The sequence below is a fragment of the Olea europaea genome, unplaced genomic scaffold (assembly GCF_002742605.1).
Source record: "Olea europaea var. sylvestris unplaced genomic scaffold, O_europaea_v1 scaffold1907, whole genome shotgun sequence".
NCBI lineage: Eukaryota > Viridiplantae > Streptophyta > Magnoliopsida > Lamiales > Oleaceae > Olea > Olea europaea.
Genome location: NW_019236881.1, coordinates 92,562 through 117,819, shown reverse-complemented (window position 1 = coordinate 117,819; position 25,258 = coordinate 92,562). Strand labels below are relative to the sequence as shown.

Below are 25,258 nucleotides of genomic sequence, written 5' to 3'. Positions count from 1 at the left end.
TCTTGATTTATTTGATTGGATTTCGTTCTTTGGGCTATCTGATTTGGGGACCCTCCAATTGGGCTTCATTCCTTGGGCCGTTCGATTTGGATTGAATTTTTATGTGTCAACAAAAGGCTTGTTAATGTAAATTAAATTCTGCTAAAAAGCAAGGATGTACGTATAGTGGTTGCTTAAGGTTTTTCCTTCCTCTTCTTTTTTGTTTATGTAATAGTGAGGTAATTAGTTGTGTGGCGACGGTGGCGGCGGGGGTTTGTAAACTTAATTTTATTATTATTTTTATCTCGTTTTAGTAGCATGTTTAGGATATAAATATTTATTTTTATTCAAATTTAAGCACTCAAAAAACCCTTACCTATAATTTGACAATAAGGCAATCTTAAAATTTTTTAATAGCTTCATTCTATTCGAATTGTACCTTCTTCAACGAGTCTAACGACTTAGTAATTTTTTCAAAAGTTTCTCACAAGTGTATTAAGCTTTTGTTTAAGCCCCGTTTGGGAGGTGGGGAGAAGGCATTTTTGAAGAGTGTATTGATAGAAAATGTATGGTTAAAAAAATAATAAATTTTTTTAAATTTAAATGTAATATTATTTTATAAAAAAATATGTTGTTGAAATAATGTCAAAACACTATTTAAGAATATATATATTTTTTAAAGAATGGAGTTGAAAACGGGCTTATAATAATACTGACTAAACCATGAAACACCTCTCAAGAATTTCACATTGGTGGGAGATGGCGAAGTAGGATCCTCTCTAGAAATGATAAGATCCTAAAATCTATCGGTGATTGTTCAATTTTTTATTTTTGCCGGTTCAACATAAAGCTTGTGTCCCTCTATTAAAAACAATGATGTAGCTTGAAAAATCTGTTTGTTAATGAATTTTATGATTTAAGTGGCCATTTGAGCCCTATTATTTGTAGATTATAATGCGATGAATATAATTTTTTAGAAAAATGAGTGGTTGAAAAGTTTTTGATTTACTTATAATATTATTTTATTGAAAATTGTGTGGTTAAAAGTAGAAGAGAGAGAAATTTAATTTAATGTAATGAGAAATAATGGAACCCAAACGGAAGCTTAAGTTGACAAAAATACATCTTGTCGTGTGACGTGCTTTTTTTTTTTGTTGGGGGGGGGGGGGGATTTAATATCGTTCATTTATAAAAATTACATTTAGAAAGCACGATTTGTCTAATAGTATGTGATGATTCCGGATTGGTAACCCCGAACTATACCTGAGTTCGTGTGCCATGCTCGACCTCGAACTAATACCCCGAGTTGATCTTGGTGTGTTGTGCCGATTTGAGGTCGGGGTTTACTCAAGGTCGGGGTATCTTTTCCAATCCTGCCCACCGACTTAATCTCCAAAAGAAAATAGATCCCACCTAAGTCCACTCCTCCCCTGATTAGAACTCAAATACAATACTTCTAATCACACTCCAACACCTAATCCTAAGGGGGAAATGACTCTTTCAATAATAGAATCATTCTACAACTCCCCCACCAACACCTATAAATACTTGCCCAAAGCTCAACACTAAGGTACGTTTTTCATTATCTTCAGTTTATAACTTCACGAACTAAATTCCCTATCTGACTTAAACATCGGAGGGGCGACGAGCACACACCTCATTGCCTTTATTGCAGGTAATCACAGACCGGTTGTGTTCATCAAAGTGAAGTTGGACCATCAAACTCGAGATCTTTCATGTGACATTTTTTGGTAGCATCAGCATGTATTTTCATAACATCGTTTATGTTAGAAGTTAGCTACAACACAAATGTCTAAATTGGAATAAAAATAAATGTAGAGCGACTAACTTAGAACCAAAAAAAATTTGGTGACCGAACGGAAACTAACATCGTAACTATGGTGACCAACTATGTTGACAATCACCGCCTCAATATCTCTGGGTCCTGCCACAGCCAAAAATGAAACTCCAGAAATCACGTTCACAGTTCACTCGCTGATTTCCGTAACATTGCTTTGTGACTCTGTTCATGGATCTTTACGAGAAACGGGTAGTCCTACTAACAGGATGTTCAGGTGGGGGAATAGGCCACGCGCTGGCCCGTGCATTCGCCGCCAAGAATTGTCTAGTGGTGGCCACCGCCCGGTCACTGGCGTCGATGTCTGATTTTCAAGATGACCCACGATTCTTCCTCCAAGAGCTGGACGTGTCATCCGGAGAGAGTGTTCGTCACGCGCTGTCGACTACTCTGGAGAAGCTCGGCCGCATAGATATTGTAGTCAATAATGCTGGAGTACAGTGCGTTGGTCCTCTTGCTGAGGTCCCTTTATCCGCAATTGAACAAACCTTTAATACTAATCTTTATGGTAATAGACTCTTTTTGCTCTTTCTAGTGTCATGGCTGTATTTTAACTTAGATTACTTGAATTGCAATTTCTGTTGTCAATTCTTAGTGGCTTCGTTTTTAGCCTCATCGGTTCCCTTTGCTGAGATCCCTCAATGAGTGTATCGTTTAGTTAGTTCTTGGATTGATCCGAATCAGGATGATATTTTTCGTAGTTTGAATGGGTTTCTTATTTATGTCGTCTGACTTTGTTGCTTGAGGTTAAAAACAGATAGGATTGTATTCAAGGAGTGGATATATATGTCTTGTAGCTATTGTGATGCTGTACTTGCAGTTCATGATTAAATGATTGCATCATATAGGTATTTCTTGGACTGGTCCGATTCAAGATTATATTTTTCAAAGTTTAAATTATGGTTCATATTTAATCTCTTGTCCGATTTGTTGTTTGAGGTTAAATGCAGATGGAGTTTTCCCCTTCATGAAGAAAATATAGGCTATTGTTGTTGATAAAGCAGTTTGTTTTGGCTATTATCAGTCATAAGATTGTTTGTGTATTTCAATTATATAGTTTCTGAAGTGTTCGATGACAAATTTTTTTGAAAAAATCAAAGCTACAAGTAGTGTCATGTTATTAATGAAAGAAATATAAAAAGAGTTCAGGGCCTAGGCCTCTCATCTAGCAAGATATAATAAAAACAAGTAAATCTTGTCCCAAAATAATGTGGGCAAGACATGCGATAAATCAAGTAGAATTTGGTCGAAATTAAGGGGATCTCTGGTAGACATGTTAGTTGGTGGTCGCCTGGCCGGTTGCTATCAGTCCTAGGAGGGTCCGGTGGTTTAGGTGGCGGAGCCACCCCCTAATGGGGTGAAGTTAGAGAGAGCATTATTCTAAACAGAAATTTATGTGAACAGAATTTAATATACTGAGTTAGGTCATTGTGATTACTTTTGGGCTACAATTTTTTGGTAGTAATTTGTTATAGGAGTATTAATTCGGATCACGAAGGCCCTCATATTCAAGTCTCTTGCCATGTTCATGATTGATACGTAACTCCTATCTCTTTGGCACCTAAAATTTGAGTGATATTGAATATTGTTTTTCCTTTAACATTTTAGAATTTATGCGCCTAAGTACTCTTTTCCAAATTAGTATTATGAGATCACTTTTCATGTTTTTGTGTATTCCTCGTATTACAAAATATTAATACATTTTGTTAATTTCCTTGTTCTGCTTTAGGGTAATAAAGAATTGTATTTGATTAATTGCTAAACTACCTGTTAGTTTCTTTCGTATCCCAAGCATTTTTTTACTAAGGTCGTTATTGTGCTTTTCTACATAGGTGCATTGAGATTAATCCAAGCCGTGGTCCCTCACATGGCATCTAGGAAGAAGGGCAAAGTTGTGAATATCGGAAGTGTCACCGTTTTGGCCCCTGTACCATGGGCAGGTGCTTACACTGCATCAAAAGCTGCTCTACACGCACTAACTGATACTTTGAGGTTATTGCAAATGTCTTAAATTCCCGATTTTATTTTTGATCCACTGTTAAGTTAATATTTTAAATGAGCTAAATCTTCCTCTTGTTCATAGAGGAAGTTGTGGTGGTGGAACTTAATTTATTTTCAGCATTTTTTGGCTGCAAAGCTGCAGTTTGCTTTCATTGATTAATATTTGAGCTTTGGACTTGGGGTTTTAATTTTGGCCCTCCTGTTCCCTGGTTGGATCATTAAAAAGACATAATTATTTGGGAGAAGTGATTATGGATATATGTTGTAATTGATGAAACTCGAAATGTGATGCAAATAACTGATTATCCATAAAAAACAATTACAAAATAGTGCAATTGACACAGGACGCAATGAACAAGAATGAGAATCGTAGGAGAAGGAAAGAAGAAGAAGAAAGGGGAGAGAATAGAGAGAAATTGGAGGGGAAGTATGAGTTTATTCAATAATCAAGTCTAACACATCAGATTCTAAGCAACAAATATGACTTGTAACGAGAATGGTGTGCTTTTGAGCTGAACTCTGGAAGCTGTCTACCAATGGAATAGTGAGGAGAGGAGAAATTGTTCATGTTTAGTCTTGACTGAGGATGTTTCATCACCTTACGGTTCCTGTTTAATCATTGTGGCTGATTATATAGAAGAAAGAAGTTACCCATAGATGCATTGAGGGGACATAGGATTTACGTGATGTAATTAACGGTAAGAAGATAAATGCTGGAAAAAAGTTCAAGACTATGCTATTATCGTGGATTTGGAGCTTTAAGCATTTTAAGACCGGGAAAATGAGTTATTATTTTAGGGGGTGCTTGAGCCACATTATTCCAAAAAAATACATTCTTAAACAGTGATTTGACATCATTTCAACCACACATTCTTCAATAAAATAATATTACACACAGATAAAAAACTTTCCTTATTTTTTAACCACACATTTCCCATCAATACACTATTTAAGAATGCATTATTACCAAAATAATGTGGCTCAAACACACTCTTAGATTTGAGCACCCAACTTGAAGATAAGATCAAGAATTTTAATACCCTTATTTAAGGGGTGGGACTTGTTTTATGAGCTCTTCTCAATACAATACCGTATTTATTCATTTTGGATCTGGGTTGCGTCTGTGTACTATAAATTCTGCAAGAATACTAATTTAAAACAGTTAAAAGTAAAACTAGAAATGGAAGAGGTCCAAGCCTGATGCAAGTATCATTAGGAAAAAAAAATTTGGGCCGATTAAAATGAAAACTAAAATTAGAAGAGGTCCAAGAATGACACAAGTGTTCAAAAATAAAATAAAAAAAGATAGAAAAAAAAGGTCTTGAATTGAGATTTGCAACCTTTAAAAATAGAACTCCAAGTCTCAATAAAGTATTAGAGCTAAACTAGCTCAAACGAGTAGTTTGATTGGTCTCTAATAGCATGTCATGCAAACTCCCACTAGGGGCTGCTATGCCAAAAGCAAGAGAAACCCATACCTCTCTTTCCTTTTTCGACCTATATCGCAATATCGGGCATGGGGACGTAAAAAAGGGAATCCTATCAACTTGTTTCAACCTAGGATAGTAAGCTCATGAGATTGATCTTACTTCAACGTCGAGACATGAAAGAAGACAATTCCTCTCGAGGTTCACAACTTAATCCTTGCACTAATATAACAAAATGAATCATAGTGCAACTCTCATAATTCTTTGTCACCAGAGCACACTATATTCGAAGAGCCCATTTTCCAAGCTCCAAATGGAGAGAGAGAGATTACGATATATGATTAGGTGTACATTAATATTGTGTGAAATTATAGCTTCTTTTGGGTGTTGGAAATTGGAAAGATGTGGGTTTCCGGCCGTTGACTATTATACATTGAAATTGGACCTTATCAATCTTCTGGTTGAGCTTGTAGCTTTGTAGTCTTACTGTTCTTTTTTTTTAAATTTATTTTCAGGTGCAAACTGATGATAATTTGTATTTGTGGTTCACTTTTCTTTTTCTTTTTTTGAAAAATTTAATAGGTAATCTTACTTTAAATAACTTTAAAACAGAAGCAAATGCTGTGAGACAAATTTTTAAGTTTATATTTATTGACATTTGTGATTAAATCGAAACTTTCGGATTAACTTGTTTATGCTGGAAATTACGGATAAACCTGATTTCATTTTGAAACTGCAGGGACTATTGATTCTATTTTGAAACTCTACTATTAGGACAAGATTAGAACTAGTCCTACTAGATCTGATCCAATGAGAACAAGATTTTGTTCACTTCAATTTTTACTTGATAGTTTGGATAGACTAATTGCCGACAAGACTAAGGGAAAACAGTTCAATAGAGTTTTTGCTAACTTTAGAAGGAAAATTCAGTATGTTTGAATGTTTAACCATATAAAAAAAGTTTAAATACCTTATTTTTCTACTTGAAAAACAGCTGCTTGTTATGTTTTAATGTCGTAACTGGATCACACTTGATCAACCCGTACGAGATATTGGACATGCTATGTTCTGTGGTTCCAAGTGTTGGGCTTTTAAAGGTCAAAATGTCCATAACATAAACGTAGAAGAAATGAAGATGCTAAGATAAATGTTTGATCATAATAAATTAGATAAGATACAAAATGATAATACATGCCATAAAGTTGAGGTGGCAAATATTGATGATAAATTAGGGAAAATACAACTTAGATGGTCTTACGAGACCTAAAGAGTCTGTCGTCCATAAGAGTCATGTAGTTGTCATAGAGCAAAGTTAAAAGAGAGGAGTATATATAATTAATGTAGCCTATTGTTGTTGCTAAAGATTTAGTATTTTTGGATCTTCCAGATCTAGTAATGAACCTAATGGATTGGAGTAAAAAAGTTTCTTATGGTGGATCCTAAACAAGACTTACTTTTGTCTTTCTTTGTTGTGTATATTCCTACGATAGTGAAGAAACCAAATAACAAAGAATGAGTAGAGTATCTTATGGATATCATATTAGATTTATATGATTACTTTTCTCTTATTTTGAAAAAAGTTATTAGGGTTTATTCACTAGGTGCATGTTTGGTAGCAATTTTTCCCCCTAAAAATCAATTTTTTAACTGTTATTTTATTATTGCAGATGTTATTTTTTACTTTTTCACTCATAGATAGAACCCACTTTTCTCTCTAACGGTGGAAAAATCAATTCTCATAATCACTATTGAACAAGTCTAAATTTCTTAAGATTTTATTATGTTTATTTTCCAGATTATCCAAATTTTGATTAAATTTATCCTACTTAGAATACATATTTTGAAGCCCTATATAAAGGGGACTTGTACATTATAATAGAGACATCTTTAATATAAATAAAGTTGACATTCTCTCCTAAATTCTCTTTATTATCTCCCGCTTCCTCTTCTTCTCTTTCTCCTCTCTCTCCCTTCTTTTCTCAATCTTTTTCTTGTTCGTTGCATCCTTCGTCAATATCGTTCCTATGAGAAGTGCAAACTTAATTTAGTTCTAATTAATAGTAACTTTAACTGAATAACAAAATTAATTGAATTTCATGATGGTAAATTAATCAAGTAACTAACTAAATATAAAGCTTTTATCTAATTAAGAAGCGTTTGTGATATTCAATTAATTAAAAGCATAAAGACATCGAATTCCATTATATTCTTCCATTTTAATATTAATTCAAAAAGTTGACAACACCAATCTAAATTGAAGACCAATGTTCCAATTTTATTTAAAAATCTCTCTTGACTAATGTTAAAACTATCCTCACGTATGACTTTACTATATCTCTATGTATGTTGCGAATATATTAAGATGTATTAAATCACAAGAGCATTTAGTCCTTGCTTTGACCCTGTTATTTGAAATTTTAATGGTTGGTTTTTTCGAATAATATGTGATTAAAAAAGAAGAAAAAGATTTGGGATTACGTGTAATATTATTTTATTGAAAAATGTGTCGTTAATATGAAGAGAGAGAAAAAACAATTATAATTTTAATGGGACGAAACAAGGGTTTAATAAGATCATGCAAAGCATAGAGAAATAAAAAAAGGAACTCGAATTTTTGGTGCGATCTATCAAGAATTGAGACAATTAAATTTTATTTCAGGCACAAAGCTTCCTCTTTCCATCAGAGACGGTGGAAGTGGTGCTAGCTCTTCGAGATGACTGCGTTTTCTTTTGATCTAAATATCCCTCTTGCCGCTTATCAGAATTTACAATAATTGTAACTACGTGCTGTAATTGCTATTCTTTATTTCACACAAAATAAAAATTATAAGTCTAATTAATTACTGATCAGGTAATTGGAAAACATTGAAAACCTAACAATCATTCAAACTAAACAAATATTTAAAGTCAAAATCTGGAAATTAACATTAAGTACATGTTTGATTCTCATTTTGGGATAAAATGAATTATGGAATAGTGATTTTTTGGAGAATGTGTAATTAAAAAGTAAGGAATTTTTTTGAAATATGTGTATAATTATTTTATAGAAGAATGTGTGGTTAAAAATAAATTTCGAAAAAAATGAATTCTTGAAAAAATGGGGCTCAAATAAGGGCTAAATATCAAAATATAGGGTTCATCGTCATCCTAGCGTCTATACAATTAGTTGAGCTTCATGTGATTACAAAACATGAATTTGATTAATAATACACCACTCATGATTTTTAAGTGTAAAAAGAAGACGGAAAATAATGTTGAAATTTTGAATCTATTAAAAACGTTTTAAATCATCTTCTTGAATCTACTTCTTCAAAACCTAAGCAACCGTATGAAATTCTTTGTAAGGAATATGTTTTGTATCTAAAAGATTTTGCATTTGATTGATAGATAACTAAATGTACTTATAGTCCCCAAGCCCTGAGATAGCAAAGCTATAACTTTTCTTCCTCTTCCTCTTTAAGTTGGTCCTTGACTCTCCTCTCTTGTTCAGCTCGTGTCCATTCTTATTTACGTCATGGATCCTTTATCTTTCAATTCTTTATAATTTGATCTTCATCCTCCACAAAATGATCCGTTATCAAGTTCCGAAAGTTCGTATTTTCGTCCCCAAACTTTCTGAGTATTGAATTTAGCTCTCAAAGCTTGTTAATCTTCTCTGTTTTCTCTTTTCATACGTCTTATAAATCATTAGTAATTTGGTTAGCCTTCAATTACTCCGAATAACTCAAATTAAGCTCAAAATTGCCTTTCTTCGGCTAATTGCATCCAAGTCTGGATTTTTCTTACAAGTAACGTAATTAGACTAAATTAGGTAGATACCCACTCATTTAGCCGCAATTCAAGTTTAGAAGCATAAATAAGTGTGTAAAACACTCTTATTAATGGCCCCAAATTATTTGAACTAGTCTATGTTTTTGTTTGGATCTAGAACTTTCTTTTGGCTGTCTTTAGATATGAATTACATTGTTTTTGTTAGAACTATACATCTCCTTTCCCTTTTAACAATTATAAACGTAATGTTTTTATGCACTTACGTTTTAGTACATGTTGTCCTTGCTAATATAATGTTTGTGTTTAGTATAGAAATAAGAGCCAATTTGAATCACACATTAAAAAATTCTGTGAAGAATGATCTCTTTTTGGCACATTTGTCTTATTTTGTTTGCTTGTTTAATTTTTCTGTATTTATTTACGTAGGATGTGCAGCTATTGTTGAATGTTTTCTGTATCTTAGAAACCTTTATTATTAGTTTCTTATAAGAGATGTAGTCAACATATTCTGTTTTTTAGATCATTTTACTTGGTGATATATACAGATTGGAACTTCGACCCTTTGGAATTGATGTGATTAACATTGTTCCGGGAGCTATCAAGTCGAATATAGGGAATTCTGCTTCGGCCAGTTACAGCAAAATGCCGGAATGGAAATTATACAAGCAGTTTGACGAAGCGATTCGAGCAAGAGCAAATTTGTCACAAAGCCTAAAATCTACCCCTACGGAAGAGTTTGCAGAGAAGACTGTTAATGTAGTGCTGAAGGATAATCCACCTGCTTGGTTCTCTACAGGCCATTTGTCTACTGCAATGTCGATAATGTACCACTTGCCACTTACGGTTAGAGATTTTATTCTCAGGAAAAGATTTAACTGTTGAGGTACATTCTACATTTTTTCTTATAATTGGTCCAAGGATCTTATTTGTATATTATTATTATTTTTGCCCCCAGTAGGTTGACACACCTGAAAAAAGGCAAAAAGTTCTTATGTTACACAGTTATATTGTAATTCAAAAATGCTTATTAGATGAGGCAGAAACAAAATGTTATTTTCTAAACTAAGATATGTGTAATTTGCTCGTGCGTATGTTCAAAAGATAGAATACTCGTGGGTTAAGTGTACATGATTACTTGAATTATAATGGTTCTTTGTTTCAATGTATCTGGGTGTTTGGATGAGTATAGTTTCATGTTTAGCATTCGAAAGATCCTTCTTCTGACCAATGCAAGGTGTGCTCAAGGAAGGAGAAGGTATTCAGGTGGTTATTGGAATATCTAGGAAATTCGTTTTTCTTCTTGACCTACATATAATTGACCTCTAAACCTATGTAAACACACCAACAACCCTAGAAAATAGTCCCTGTGCTTTGTGCCTTTGAAAACCTTCTTGCTTTGTGCCTTGAAGCTATTTTTCTTTGCCTTTGTGTGCCCTAATACTTGGTGTATATCTTGGACTCCAAAAATCTATTGTTGGTGTTACCTTTGTGGTGTTGGATCGAAGTTTCTGAGCCTAAGAAAAGGGGGAATTATTACTTCTTTGTTCTTGCATCTATTTCTTCACTTTCTTGATTGTTTTGATTGATTCTTGTTTATTAATTGAGCTTATCACTTACTTGTTGATTTGTTCACTTGTAGGAGACATTTAATACTCACATCTATTAATTATGAGACTCAAGAAATCAACGTTAATAAAGAAGAAGACGCAAAAATCAATCAGAAGTGACTCTCAATAATAAATATATTAAAACCTATTTTTTGCCAATTCCATGGCCGTGTGAAATTAATTAACAGAGATTAGAAATTGAAGAATACGATTAAAATTCTATGATTCTTTAAATTGTTGAGAATTGATTAATTTTGTTTTAATAAAATTTATTGATTCAAAAGAAATAAATAAATAAATAAATAACGAGATCAGATACAGCAGTACTTCAAAATCTCTAATTTTCATTAATAAACGACTACCATGTAATAAATTATAAACTCACAATTGCCACGCAATAATAATAATAATAATAATAATAATAATAATAATAATAATAATAATAATAATAATAATAATAATAAAATCCAGTTTTTCACATTTAATTGAAAAATATGCCCGGAAATTACATCGATAGGGACTTAAGTTATTTTATTTTTTGAAAAAAAAAAAAAGTTGCAATAATGAAACTTCTCAATAATTGTTGTAGCTCTATGAGAAGTTACAATAATTGTAAGGCTTTAAAATTGTAATTTTCTTGGCGTATTTTTCCAAAAAAGTGTTAAAAATCGGAATTTTAATTTTAGTTTTTTCCTCCCAAAAAAAATAAAATAAATAATAATAATAATAATAATAATAATAATAATCTTTGGGTAGTGGAAGCCTTTGGTGTCACTACATCCCATTATTAACGTGGGCAATGAGCCCAGTTTCTCAATACCTTCTTCAAATATAACTCTCATGACCACGAAGAAATGGGACTCTATTATGGTAATGATAATTGATAAGGAAGACCATACTCCCGAGTTATCGGCACGATATCTCAAAGCAGTCCATAATAATAATAATAATAATAATAATAATCTTTGGGTAGTGGAAGCCTTTGGTGTCACTACATCCCATTATTAACGTGGGCAATGAGCCCAGTTTCTCAATACCTTCTTCAAATATAACTCTCATGACCACGAAGAAATGGGACTCTATTATGGTAATGATAATTGATAAGGAAGACCATACTCCCGAGTTATCGGCACGATATCTCAAAGCAGTCCATCCATATGGATGAACAGCCACTGTGTTTTTCATAATTGGGTTTACCAGGTTGTTGTTTCTGAGATCCATAATCTTGTATACATGTGATTCTTACGTCACACATGAAAATAATTACAGTAGATTATATCATCCTAAACGCACAATCAGTATCATTAACAATCATATTAGGCCACCTCAAACATGCACAATTGCATAATCCCTAGCATAAACTATAAATGCACAATTACCTTGACAGATAAATATCATGTTTAGTCGACTCTAAATTTATCAAGAATTTATCCTTTGTTGTTCATCGTTTTGTTATAATTGGTTCAGCCAAGAAGAAAAGGTGGTCATTTGCTGAGTACTATGACACTAGTACCATATTTGAGTGTATTTTGTACAGATTGGTGTTCAGACTTGGGGCCTTTTGTTGGAATATAGAGGTATTAATGAAATCGGATTATCGCATATCGTATATGTAGTTTAGATATCAATTTTAAGCATATCGTATATACAGCTTACCACCATATTTACAGATAGCTTACTGTATCTGCACTTACACCTAGAAATACCATATATGTAACATACATATACCGAATTATATTTACCAACCGTTAGCAAAAAATCAGATACATATATATTTTTTCCATTTTTATTTCTAACATAAATATAAAACAAGTAAATTACAAAATATATGAATCTGGTAAATTGCAAACGTGTAAATCGCTAAATAAATAATTTTCAACCCGAGGCCTGTGCGAACACAGTTTCCCTAAAACAGATTCCCCCCTCACCGTAAATGCTTGAGGTCTAATCAAAGCATCTGTTTCCCAAGATATAACAGTAAAATCTGTAGAATCTAAGCACCACAGTAACTACTCCGACGAAATGACTAGTATCCAAGCAATATCACCACAATGACGACACTGAACAGAAATCGAGATGCAGACAAGAAAAATTGCAAAATATTTTTCTCCTATTTTCGTGTGTTTTTGTATGTGATGAAACTGCTGGAAAAATTACATTTTATATAAGTTTAAATATGTCTATTAACTCCATAGCAATAAACACTGGAGTTGCTTCAATTTCTGGAGTTTTTGGCAGTTTTCGAAAACTCAAAGATCAGTAGAAAAAAGCAAAAAATTGCAAAACGTAGACATTCCAACTTGGTCAATTTTTGTTCCGTTCTGTTCACCATTCGTGTACGCAGGTCGTGCCCGTATACAAGTTCAATGTTCGAAGGCAATTTAGGTCTGCAATTTGCAACCCACTTGCACACACACGTGGAAAGAACCTCCTTGCTACACATGATTATACCCTTTCAAAATGTAATCCTATATAAAGTGGTTCATACATTCTTCATTTTCCTATGTGGGACTAGTTTTATTTCCCACATAAACCATCTTCCAATGATCATTTTTGAGCTCCAATTTTTCATTCATTCATTCATTCATCAATTTTGGCAAATAAATATATGATTTCAACGCTCTTACGTGGGAGAACAAGAATCAACTTCGATCTTCCAAATTTGACCAACATGTCCCACACAAATTTTATGTCAAAATCATCCACTAGCCCATTTTTTCCAACACCTTTAATACCTATCAAAAAAAGATTTGAGGCCTTTAATGATCACACTTCGCTTGTGTGAAAAGGGAAACCATCCTGAATAGAAAAGTTGCTTCTTTTGGTATTGATCTTTGTTTTCTCGAGGCATTTGGACGAAGATATAGATCTGTGTGTGATGGTGAAGATTATACGTATTAGATGTATTCCTATTTTGAGAAGACTGTCGAGGTTACATATATAATTGTATACATAATACAGCTCTGATCTCCTATACCCGGATACAAATTTCAGTACATAATACTGGACCATGTTGAACATTATTATGAACAAAATTTTCAACTGAGTATAGATAATGATTCAATACTAAGGGCTTGTTACAAAGCTTTTAAAAAGTCAAAAGTTACCTCCGAGACTAAGAAACTACAAAATAATGTCAACCCAATTTTCTTGATAAATATGGTACACAAAACAGACTACCAACTTTCTCAAGTTTCACTTTCTGCTCTGATATACAACCTTAATCAGAATCCGACGACTCTTCAGAATAAGGCTTCAGTGTGGTAACCATTTTAGACAGCGTCTCGCCCATGTCTTCAAGTTCATCCATCCCAAAACCCCAGTTTCTAAGTAACTCCGTCCCTAGAGCTCCTCGAGCAATACCAAACTTGCGAAGATTTTCCAACCTATTTTCCAGAAGCGGCAAAATAGCATTGCTAGAACGCAATCTTGCTGCCATGGGAATTGAGTGGAATTCAAGTGACCCTCCTGATGCAGAATCTGAAATTGCCATATCGAGAAGTTCCCCATGTTGACCAACAAGGTTCCCAAATATAGAAGGAAAAGGCAGGGGTATAGGAAGAGGACAACGTGCTACAGATAGATGCGAGAATTTTGGCCTTGTTACTGCATTATCATAAGCAGCTTGTACTGCATCTTTAACTTCAGAAATCGAGGCTCGTTGAGATCCTGAATTTAGAAAGAAAAAGAACACAAAAATGCGGAACACATTTGATTACTAGGGAAGTGTTTTTATGCAGCACTAAACATCAATGTTGTAAAAATCTGACCGGACTGGCCGGTTCAACCGGGAAAACCGGGAACCGGTCCGAAATTCTATCCGGTTTGATTTATAAACCCATTTAGTTCTAAATATCCATCGAACTGGCCAGTTTATAAGAAAACCATGACCCTCTACCGGTTCGAAGGAACCCGAGAAAAAGGAGGAAAAGGAAAACAAAACCCTTATTTTCATTTTCATTACAATTTCAAAAGCATTGTCTTTCTCCTCTTCTCTTCACTATGCCACAGCCATATCCATCAAAGGTATTTCTTCCAAATTCCTCTACTTTGTTCTTGGCTCCATATTCTAGATTGTGTTCTTCCATTAACGGGTTAACTTCTAAAGCAGGTTCAATTTCTTCTAAACGCCTAGATTTTTCATTGTGTTCTTTATTCAGAAATATTAATATTTTCCTCCAAGATTTCAATTAATTTAGGGATAAGAAGTTTTTATTTTCCATATTTTGTAGGTTTAGAATAACAATTTTCATATTTGATTTGGGAAATTCGTTGGATTTTGTAGTTCCCTTTTTCTTTTATGTATAATTCTTTGTCAATACTCAATACCGTACTCCCCCACCCCTCTGTTGGAGGACGTCAAAAAATTGATCAAACATCAGAATATGCCCCACTCCAAGGGGCTTAAAATTTGGGGGTAAGTGGCTATGGAGAAAGAAGACTGGTTCTTGGAAAACAATGTCAGCGGTGGTTGACTTTTTGTAATACCAGAACTGTTTAATCCATAAACATTTCCAAAAACTTTTGTTTAATCCAAAAATTTTAAGACAGTAGATCTTGTTGTGCCATTGTTTAATCCAAAACTTTTTCATTAGCATAGGAACTTAAGTTTTGTTCTTCTCCTCCCCTGCATTACTTGGTTTCTTGCTCTGAAAATATTATTAGTAAGAGGCAGGCCACTAGTTTATTGTATTATCTATTATGTCTAACTATAATGCTTTGAAAATTTTGGCGGTTCAAGTGATCAAGGATTAAAGCTTATAGAGGAAAACGACGAAGATATTATTTAACTATTTAGAGTGTGTTTGACTCACATTCTTTAAAAAAAAAATACATTTTTAAACAGTGATATGATATCATTTCAACCACACATTTTTCAATAAAATAATATTATATGTAAATCCAAAACTTTTTCTTATTTTTTAACCACATATTTCCTGTCAATACACTATTCAAAAGTCCATTCTTGTTGAATAATGTGGCTCAAACAAGGACTTAATCTTTTATGTTTAGTGCACTTTTTGGATTCAATTATTACTTGACATTTTTTATTAGTGATAGACGTCAGATGATGCAAAACTTTCTAAGTTTTAAATTATAACTATTTAAAATTTCATGTTGTTAAAATTATTCACTATTGTTTGCTTAACGTTATTGTCCCCATGTCCCCCCGTGTGGCGACATGGGGGCGAAAAAAGGAAAGAGAGGGATGGAATTTCTTTCGCTTTTGGCATAGCGGGCCCCCAGTGGGAGGCTCGCACAACGGGCTATTAGCTCAGTGGTAGAGCGCGCCGTAAATGGACCCGAACAACTAGGCAATATTCAAGTACCTAAAAGGGCTAGCTATATCGGAGCCATTATGTTGGAGTTGAGTCGTAATTATTTTACATTATGCAACTGGATCGAATAGCACTTTAATTTGTTGATTGTATTAGATTACTGTTGTTAATTATATGTTTTAAGTAATAAATAGCTTAATATAGTCTTTTTGTGATTTAATTTGAAAAGACTTGCTTTTCATTCTTTTCTTTATTTGTATATTTTATACATTTTTTATATTTTTATCCCGATTCAACCATTTGACCCTTGATCCTTTTTAATTTCCAGGTCGATGCCTGGGTCGGTTTTAAAAAAATTGCTAAACATAACAGGATGGTACAATAAACAAAATGTTTGCTCCCTTCTTTTCCACACTCTGTGGCCTGAAAATTATTCTAATTACAATTATTGTCCACTCGGCAACTAGTCACATACAGATGTTATGATAAATTGGCGTTCAGATATCTGAATCATAATTGATGAACATCTCGCAGAAGATGAAACCTAGCCTCTCTATTCTAGTCAAACAATATCACATCATCACATGGAAGTTTACAGGACGCATGAAGGCAGTATTTCAGTTCATTCTAAACAAATATGCTTCGCAATTTACAGGACCATTTCTTAACGAAAGAAAGGTTAGAAATGAGAACCACCGCCAAAGAATGAACCTCTCAAGACACATATTCAGTGTTCATGGGAGGTTAGATCATGAAGCAGGAAAACAGAAATGAATTGTCCAAGTAGATGGCAAAATGTACAAGAGAATAAGCATTACCTGCTCTATAGACTCCATGAATGGTCATGGATTCCACTGCTTGAAAGTCTTCAACATCATCCGCTATCTCTGGGGTCAATGGCTGCAAATTCTCCAGCAAAGATTGTGGCACTGGGTACCCTAGTTAAATAGTTGGACACTTCAGCAAAAACAAAAGGGGATTCGCAAAGAAAGGGAACAAGATGGAGAGGGACAGATATTCTACCAGTTAAAGAAGGTGCTGGCATAGAAACGTCCAAAATGCTAACCATATTCTGCCGAGCTTGGCCTGCTAGCATCTGGACAAGGTCATTGACAGCCATTGCACCGCATGTGTAGCTTGACTGTGCACTCGGCCCTAGTTGTTCCATTCGAAAAGGGAGACTGATTGAGTGTATTGCAGATGCATAAACTGCACTGGTGTGGTAAGGCTTTTCATCCTTCATGCGAAGAAACGAGGAAGTTCTACCTTCATAAAATAAAATAGAAAATAAGGAAAACAAAATTAGCAAAACCACTATGTATGCAGATAATAAATGTTTTCACGGAGACTAGGATGAAAAGCTCCACCCAAAACACACAGAGAGAGAGAGAGAGAGAGAACAATCCACGTTGGAATACTTTGGATAAAAATGAAAAATTTGAAATTAAGTTGTTTTGGCATATGATATTCACATTATGAATTGAATAGTGTGGTCTCCATTATATATAAAATATGTGATTATTTTAATTCAGATAATCTTAACTTAAAATATTTAAACAAATTGCAGAGTATAACAGTTCACATCACATTTTCATCAGTTAAGACCTCAAAATCATTTATCTTTACTTTTTGTTTTACGTCAAGCACTAAAGCCATCTGTTTTCATTATTCATTCAGATGCATAGACATTCACAAGAAGGTTATGCATCCTTGTCATAAAGCTGCCCAAATAATCCTTTCTATATACTGAAAATGGAAAACAAAAAAACTGAGCCCATGTTGGTAATGCTTACTCATACTGAAGGATGGCAAACCAACTGGCACAACCAATTTACAGGAAGCTGATAACCTTGAAAATGAAACTACATCATGAAGTTTGCGGGAGATTGTCTGCTTCTTGCTCTTTGGATCTATACAAGTATCAGGACTATGGACACTGTATAGTAGCACTGGAATATTTGCGTACTCATCTGCAATATTCTCCAAAAACTCCCCAGCTACACCAGAAAATCCTCCGGCATCATCGACAACAAATTGGATTCCCTGCCAAAGAAGAAACAGATAAGAAGAAGAAATTGTCACTGGGGGTTAAAATCAAACCTAAACAGTGACATTTGTTCAAAAACAATCTATTGATTAGTGGTCAAGCATGGACAAGATTTCTTATGGCATACATAAACATTTCATTTCTAGAACCATTCCATGATCAGTAAAGAAATCGTATATCATGTTAGAAACTTAGAATATTATTGATTGTATATAATAAACTTGTGTTTCTATTACAGAGTAAAAGACCCTACTTATAGGATTATAAATAATTCTAAAAGGAAAGATTGTGTGATAACTATAGAATCAACTATTAAGAAAAATAATCCAACACAATTGAAAAAATATCATGGATATTATTCTTTACAATCTTTCCATATTTTCAATATCTTCCCTCAATCTCAATATGGTTTACTTGCATTCAACTTGAGTTTGAAAATTAAATTGATCCAATCAAATCTTCCTCTTCCAAGGATCAAAAGATACTTCAAAATTGCTTGCATGCAACCAAGTCAAACAAAGAATTCAAAGTTGGTAAGCAAGAAAATCATCATCCATCAATTTAATCAAATCCTTATCGAGACTTGAAAGAGACACCCACAAATATAATGAACGATGCCAAAACAAGAACCTCAAATGATTTTAATAACTAGACAAACCAAGAATAGACCATATATAATAGTAGCACTCCGAATATTCATGCATAGTACCAGTACTATTCTTATAGATGAAGGAAAGACTAATGAAACAGGAACCCCTAGCATATGAGGAGGCTAAAAAACAGATGTAATGTAAATAAATTTGATGAAAAAATAACATGATTTTCTTCAATATAATTCTAGTATCAATAAATCTAGCCCCTATTTGGTGGCCATTAAAATGAGAATTTGCATTTTACAATAGTAGACATGTAATTTTAAAAATCACTATTATTTATTCAAATGTCAGAGCATTTACTATGGGTACAGAAGCCGTTGAAAATGAGGTGGAGTTTAATACCCCAATTTGTCATCCAATGTTTACCAAAATACCCTCTCTATTATTAACCCTACACATTCACATTTCCTTTTATCATTTGGACGGTAGTTTGGGAAGAATGAAAATCCTTCTGCCATCACACCTTCACAAGTCAAAGTTCTTTTCCTAAAAATTTACAAAATCAGACATTGATTGATAGAGGGTCCGAATGTTGCTGGGAATTAACAGACCAGAAACCTCTAAAAATGAGGTAAAAATCGGCTCCAAACAAGTGCCTAATAAAATTTCAAAACTTATTCTCGATTCCTTGGAAACCAAATCTTTCCAAGAAGAAAGCAACAAGAATAGCTAACATCTAACAAAATTTGAATTAATTGGAAATTGAAATTCAAATTAAACCAAGAACAAAAAAAGACTTGGCTGGACAGAATTAACAGACCAGAAACCTCTAAAAATGAGGTAAAAATCGGCTCCAAACAAGTGCCTAATAAAATTTCAAAACTTATTCTCGATCTCCTTGGAAACCAAATCTTTCCAAGAAGAAAGCAACAAGAATAGCTAACATCTAACAAAATTTGAATTAATTGGAAATTGAAATTCAAATTAAACCAAGAACAAAAAAAGACTTGGCTGGACAGAATATATATATATATATATATATAAAAGAATTTGGCTAGATGAGAATATCTAATCAAATAAGAAAATTTGATCAGCAACACAAAGCCACTCGTCGGAGAACAAAAACTTGCAAGTTTAACCCAAAATGAAATTAAACCCACTCTGATATCATATTAGAATATTATTAATGGTGCAATGGTTTAATTAATGTACTGAAAATTTCATCTGTCATGCTAACAGATAAAATCCCATTTGATGAAATCTCAATCTCCACATCAGTAACCAAACCCCTTAAACCTTAGCATTGACAAGGCTTAATTTTAGATCAATCCTTTACTGAAAGCTAGCAAGCACTGACAAAGAAACCCGACAGGGACACGATACGACACGGTTTAATTTCATAAAGTGGTTAAGTAATTATGTCAGTATCAGGGAAACAGTAGGGGAAACAACTGTCATATATTGAAGGCAGATTACTTAACCCTTATTACTGGGAAGTGCAACGAATGAGATCAAAATTCACTACCTAGCAAAAATGCAGTGGAAAGTTTGTCTAGATTAGATGGATAAATTTCCAAGAATTTTAGACAAAGGCATCGGATTTCCCGAAGATGAAGAGTTTTTCTCCCATTTAAATTACTGATCAAATGAAGGGATTGCGACAATCTTCAGACTAAAAGGTTTTCAAAATAAAATAAAAGAGGTCTGAAGTGTAAGAAGTACCTGAATGTGATCACATTCTTCAATGAAAAAACGAAGCCTCTCGCCTATTTCTTCTGCACGTAGGCCCCCAGAAAATGCATCTCTTCCAACTCCATAATTGTCAAAATCCTCAATGTCCATCCACAATCCACTTAATTCATACAAACTCCGTGGGTGATAATGAACTTTCGAGAAGTCTGTCCAATATCGAACTCCATTTTCTAGACATTCAACAATGTCTTTATCTTGAATTTCACTCCTAGAACCATTCTTCCCACTATCAAAACTTGCATTACCCACGTCTTCATCTTCCAAGTACAAACTTTCTAAGAACAAGTTCTTTTTCAAAGGCTCAGATGCACAAGTCGTGACACCACCAGTCCTACACATTGATCTGGAGACATTTAATTCATATAAATGCCAAATCAGATGGCAAAAGGAATGTTGTCTCTACATGCCACTTAACTACAAAGCACAATTAGCACATCCAAAGCTTAAGAAAAGCAGCAATTATGTCTTAAATTGAGCATTTTACAGAGTATACAGAAGAATGAACATGAAAATACTTAACCAATATTCGACAAAGAGATCTAACATCCATCTAGAGTCATCAAAGATTATTTACAATTAGGTAATGCAAACTGCAAAGTTCCATGTCATTTTCTTTTAAATTCTGTCTTTTAGTTCTTAACATACTGCCAAAAATCCAAAAGTTAACAAAGTCCAAGATAGCATGAGATTGCTAACTGCCTCCTACAAAGAAAGAGATGAAAATGCAATAAAACTGCAAGCTACATATAAGCAAGTTTCCTCCAAGCTCACTTTTCCTTGCGAGCTTTGCAACCGACTGAAAGGAAGCAAATGATTGCTTCAGAAAAAAGATTCTTAAATTAATTTGTAAACAATTCAATAAAGCCAACAGCTCTCTGTGTAAAATTAAAAATAATAATAATAATAATAATAAAATAGCTAGATACAAAGTGGAAAATGTTCCCCATAGCCCTAGAAATAAGGGTTCCTCACTTCAATTTTGCACTTTGTTCCCTCACTTCAAAGGTTCAAAGCATACCATTATAAGCTATAGTGGCCCATACATTGGGAAAGTACAGATAAAAAGTTGGAGGCCACAATAAGAATTGATTATTGCACTGATTGAAATTTAAGTATTCCACTGATACTTATAGGAAAAAAATGGTAGAATAAAATGCTTATCTGAAAGGAAGAAGAAAAAAAGAAGAAGAAGCATACCCATGTATCATAAGTAAAAGTACATGGAGTTCAGCTCATTAAAGTTGCACCCGGAGAAATAATGAAATAAGAAGAATATGAAAAACAAAAATTAGAAAGAAACTGATATTATGATTGCAAATCAAGGTAACAAGTGTAAGCTTAATAATCAACACTAAAGGGAACACAATCATAACCCCAACTCAAAAACTATGAGTCTATGACATTTTGAGCGTCAATATGACCGAGTCGTCAATCCTTGAATTACTTCATAACATACTTCTAAAGGAAATGACTATCATCAATTGTAAAAACAAAATAAATAAATAAAGTCTTACCATGTTGAAACACCGCCTGGTGGGGCTGGGGCTTCATTGTATAAAGTTCCTTGCGAGCTCACAGACCCTAGGGATCCTGATAAAAGTATATACATCAATACATAATTTTGATAGAAGAAAAACATTATCGCTTGTCCTTCCATTAGGGTAATCACTATATATATGTGTGTGTGTGTGTGAGCATGACAACAGCATATGCCAATCAGACTGAAGATCACGTCTTATTATTCACCAACTTCCTGGAGAGCCTTACAATCCTTTCAGAACACCAAATCCCTCCCCAAAAAGGTAAAATCTCATAGAAATAATATCCAATTTATCTTTTCGGTTCAAGCTTAGTAGATGAGAGCAACAAAGGTGACTCAACTAATTATTAAAAATGAAACCAATAATTAACTTTTGAAGTTAATACCCAGAACATAAGTAAAGAAGCAACCATATATTCCACAAAGAACTATTATATAAAAAATAAAAATAAAAATAAAACAAGTACAGTGCTAAAAGTACACCAGTAGAACTAACTCTACTCCTTTCCCATAATTCCTTCCCCCCTCCTCCCTTTCTGATAATTCATAGCAACAGCCTCCAAAGTTGTTCGTTTAATTTTAGTTTGACCTCAGCTAAATGCCTTATTTGCTTCATCACTACTTACTCAGTTGGGTAGATCTCACGCATCTCATTTTCTTAAATTATTATAGATCTTCAATTCCAATAAATAGTCATGATTGGTACTCAAGACTGTAAAGCAGCCGTCCATCACAGAATTAAAGATTGACTCAATACCAATAAATTCATTTGATATATATTTACGTTTTCTTTAGCATGGTTTGAGTCACTGGTATCTTTTTCATCGCAGTTTAATGATTTTTTCACTGACTTTGTGTTGATAAACTGATCAAGATATTAACAGTATCAATACTTCCATTAAAATGTAAGTGAAATCATAAGCCATAAAAGAAGGTTGTTATGGTGGATCAGCATTAAAATTTTCATACCTTGAAAATCAACAGAAACCAATCGAGGAGTGTATGTAGGAATACCCTGAACATGATAAACACCCAATAAACAAAAAGATTATCACCATTTGCACTTGAAATTAAAGGTGAAGGAAGATCAAGCAAGTCATAGTAAATTCAGAAACAGCAAAGGAAGAAGGAACGTGTCAACTATCCTGCTGAGTTCAATTGCAAATGAATTTACCTGGTGAGTTTCACCACTTCGGTAGAGGACATTCATGTCGAGGTTGTGATTTTTAAATATTTCATCACACTCAGGATTGTCAGCCAACCCAAGCAATTCATCCTTCAACATTTAAAACAAGAAATATCATTCACCAATGAAATGGAAGAGGAATAGATACAAAATCGCTGAACCTCATACAGGTTCTAATAGTCCCCCAAAGAAAAAAAAATGAAATCAGATATTATTCGAAAATCATTAAGTCCGATACACAAAAATAGTTGAGTGTTCAATTACTAGTACATTCCTCAGCCATAATTTAAAAATCACAAAAACCCTTCTAAAATGGCTATTATCTTCTTCATTTGCCTACTTGTTCATAAATTTTGTAGCTTTATTAAAACTACCCACTATAATTAAAAAAAAATAAAAAAAATACAACTTTCTTAGCCACGGCTCGAAAAAACGGGAGGCATAAATTAATATTGACTGCAATAAACAAATGTATATTTTTCGCACCTGGAAATTCCAAAAGTGAGAGCCAATGAAGTTTGCATAGCTTCCAACTTGGACTGTCGCGATTTCCCTCATTCTTGCTTAGAACAAAAACGGGAACAAAATTAAACACAATAATGAATTAAGCCTTCTTATTAAACCGAGAATGGATGATATTTTAAGCTTTATCGAGCTAAATTATAACCAAACCAATTATTCCAATAAACATGCAGAATGCAATTTATCCTGAGGATGAAGGGTTTAAGGGCAATTATTTTGCTGAACTGAAGTTTTGAAGAACACAGTAGCTATATATGTGCATATACACGGTGTTTAATTTAGAATACTAAATTAAAGTGAAATATGTGATTATGTAATAAGGTAAAGTTTTTAATTTAAGTATAATATTATTTTAATAAAAAATGTGTGATTAAAAAGAAGAGAAAAAATATATTTTAAAAAAATAGTTACCAAACGGAGCCATAATCTATGCATGTAATGGGTGTGCGCGTATGAGGTGGGGTGGGGGGCAAGTTCGTGGAAAGTTAGAAACGGTGGATAGGTTATAATTTTACAGAAAAATGGTTCCAAACTTTCGTCCAAATTGTGATTTAATTTCAAGGGGCAATTTCATCAAATGACCTTTTCCACTCAAAAAGCCAAAATAATAATAATAATAATAATAATAGTCATCTTCTTCCTCCAAGGCCACCTTGCTGCCCACGATCAAACCACACCTAATCAATAATAAAGCATTTTTGGTGGTGAAGAATCAAGATAATTCTCTTTACTTTCTTGAATTTGAGCATCAGCATTCACAAATCCAATTAATTTTATGGGTTTTGGGATCGTTTGCACAAATTTCTCTAATTTTATTCAGCCCCTTTTTGGCTTCAATAATTTTTATTTCATCTTTCACTCTTATTTTTAACTACACAATTTTTTATAAAATAATATTACATGTAAATCGAAAATTATTACTTCTTTTTCAACCATTTATTTTTCAAAAAAAAATTATTCTATCCATTTTAAATTTTAAAAATGAGGGCCAAATGGGGGTTGAATGAAATTTTGCAGTTTTTAAAATAATTTGATATTAGTATAAACAAATTATTGAACAACATCTTTTGTTCAGAATTTTTGTTGTTTCTTTTAATCTCCAAAAAGTACACTAAAGTCAAATCAGGTTGCATAATGCGTATGCCATGTTTCATAAAAATTATTAATGATTTAATTTTTAAATTCAATCAAATTTAAACATTAAATCTCAATTATGCATCAATAATTATTATCTATTTGCTATTCATACATTTCGTAGTATCCAGTTCTATTTCTTTTACGAAGTTGATAATAATTTTAGACGATAAGAAGCATTAGGGAAAATTGCAACAATTGTCCCGAACTAGTTAATTAATAGCACCTGCATCCTTAGTCTACCCCCTTTTTTTTTTTGGCATTTTTCCTCCTTTTCTTGCTAAATGTTCTGTTATTTGCTAGTGCTTAAAGTTTGTCAAGTGACAAAGAATTTCGTACTAACTTTTTCACCACTCATTTCTAACTGTTTATAATTAACACTGTTTATAAATAACTTTCGAAGTAACTCCATTCAAGTTACAACCAACGTCAAGTCATATAGCCCTCAATTTGCGTCAAATCGACCACATGTTGAGTCCAGATCAAACCCACATGAAAACGTGCAAGTAAATATTGACAATAACACAATAATGAAAAAAAAAAAAAAAAAAAAAAAAAA

The 25,258-nt window shown here is 33.3% G+C and overlaps 2 protein-coding genes across 3 annotated transcripts; one reads left to right on the top strand and one right to left on the bottom strand.

Annotated features, from left to right (window-relative positions):
- Positions 1-1,839: 1,839 nt before the first annotated feature.
- On the top strand, positions 1,840-10,202 carry LOC111378959 (short-chain dehydrogenase cctT-like). Its single transcript, XM_023002262.1, has 3 exons — positions 1,840-2,345; positions 3,670-3,829; positions 9,582-10,202. The coding sequence occupies exons 1-3, from the start codon at positions 2,009-2,011 to the stop codon at positions 9,916-9,918; spliced, it is 834 nt and encodes a 277-aa protein (XP_022858030.1). The 5' UTR covers positions 1,840-2,008; the 3' UTR covers positions 9,919-10,202.
- Positions 10,203-13,663: 3,461 nt separating this feature from the next.
- LOC111378958 (protein misato homolog 1) lies at positions 13,664-23,817 on the bottom strand. 2 transcript variants are annotated; one of them, XM_023002260.1, is made up of 9 exons: positions 23,530-23,817; positions 23,032-23,133; positions 22,827-22,872; positions 21,832-21,907; positions 20,288-20,648; positions 17,716-17,965; positions 16,946-17,188; positions 16,741-16,860; positions 13,664-14,312 (listed from the first exon to the last, which is right to left on the bottom strand). In XM_023002260.1, the coding sequence occupies exons 1-9, from the start codon at positions 23,599-23,601 to the stop codon at positions 13,864-13,866; spliced, it is 1,719 nt and encodes a 572-aa protein (XP_022858028.1). In that variant the 5' UTR covers positions 23,602-23,817; the 3' UTR covers positions 13,664-13,863. The 2 variants fall into 2 exon arrangements, with proteins under 2 accessions (XP_022858028.1, XP_022858029.1); XM_023002261.1 differs by lacking the exons at positions 22,827-22,872; positions 23,032-23,133; positions 23,530-23,817 and having other exon boundaries at positions 13,864-14,312; positions 20,288-20,660.
- Between the last annotated feature and the right edge of the window lie 1,441 nt (positions 23,818-25,258).

What these genes read in the sequence shown, in the direction of transcription:
- LOC111378959 (XM_023002262.1), top strand. Translation starts at nt 2,009, where the DNA reads ATGGATCTTTACGAGAAACGGGTAGTCCTACTAACAGGATGTTCAGGT. An exon ending in CTTTAATACTAATCTTTATG is followed by an intron (nt 2,346 to 3,669) that starts GTAATAGACTCT and finishes TTTTCTACATAG; the next exon opens with GTGCATTGAGATTAATCCAA. An exon ending in GCACTAACTGATACTTTGAG is followed by an intron (nt 3,830 to 9,581) that starts GTTATTGCAAAT and finishes TGATATATACAG; the next exon opens with ATTGGAACTTCGACCCTTTG.
- LOC111378958 (XM_023002260.1), bottom strand. Translation starts at nt 23,601, where the DNA reads ATGAGGGAAATCGCGACAGTCCAAGTTGGAAGCTATGCAAACTTCATT. An exon ending in GCCAGCACCTTCTTTAACTG is followed by an intron (nt 16,861 to 16,945) that starts GTAGAATATCTG and finishes CTATTTAACTAG; the next exon opens with GGTACCCAGTGCCACAATCT. An exon ending in TCATGGAGTCTATAGAGCAG is followed by an intron (nt 14,313 to 16,740) that starts GTAATGCTTATT and finishes TTCTAAATTCAG; the next exon opens with GATCTCAACGAGCCTCGATT.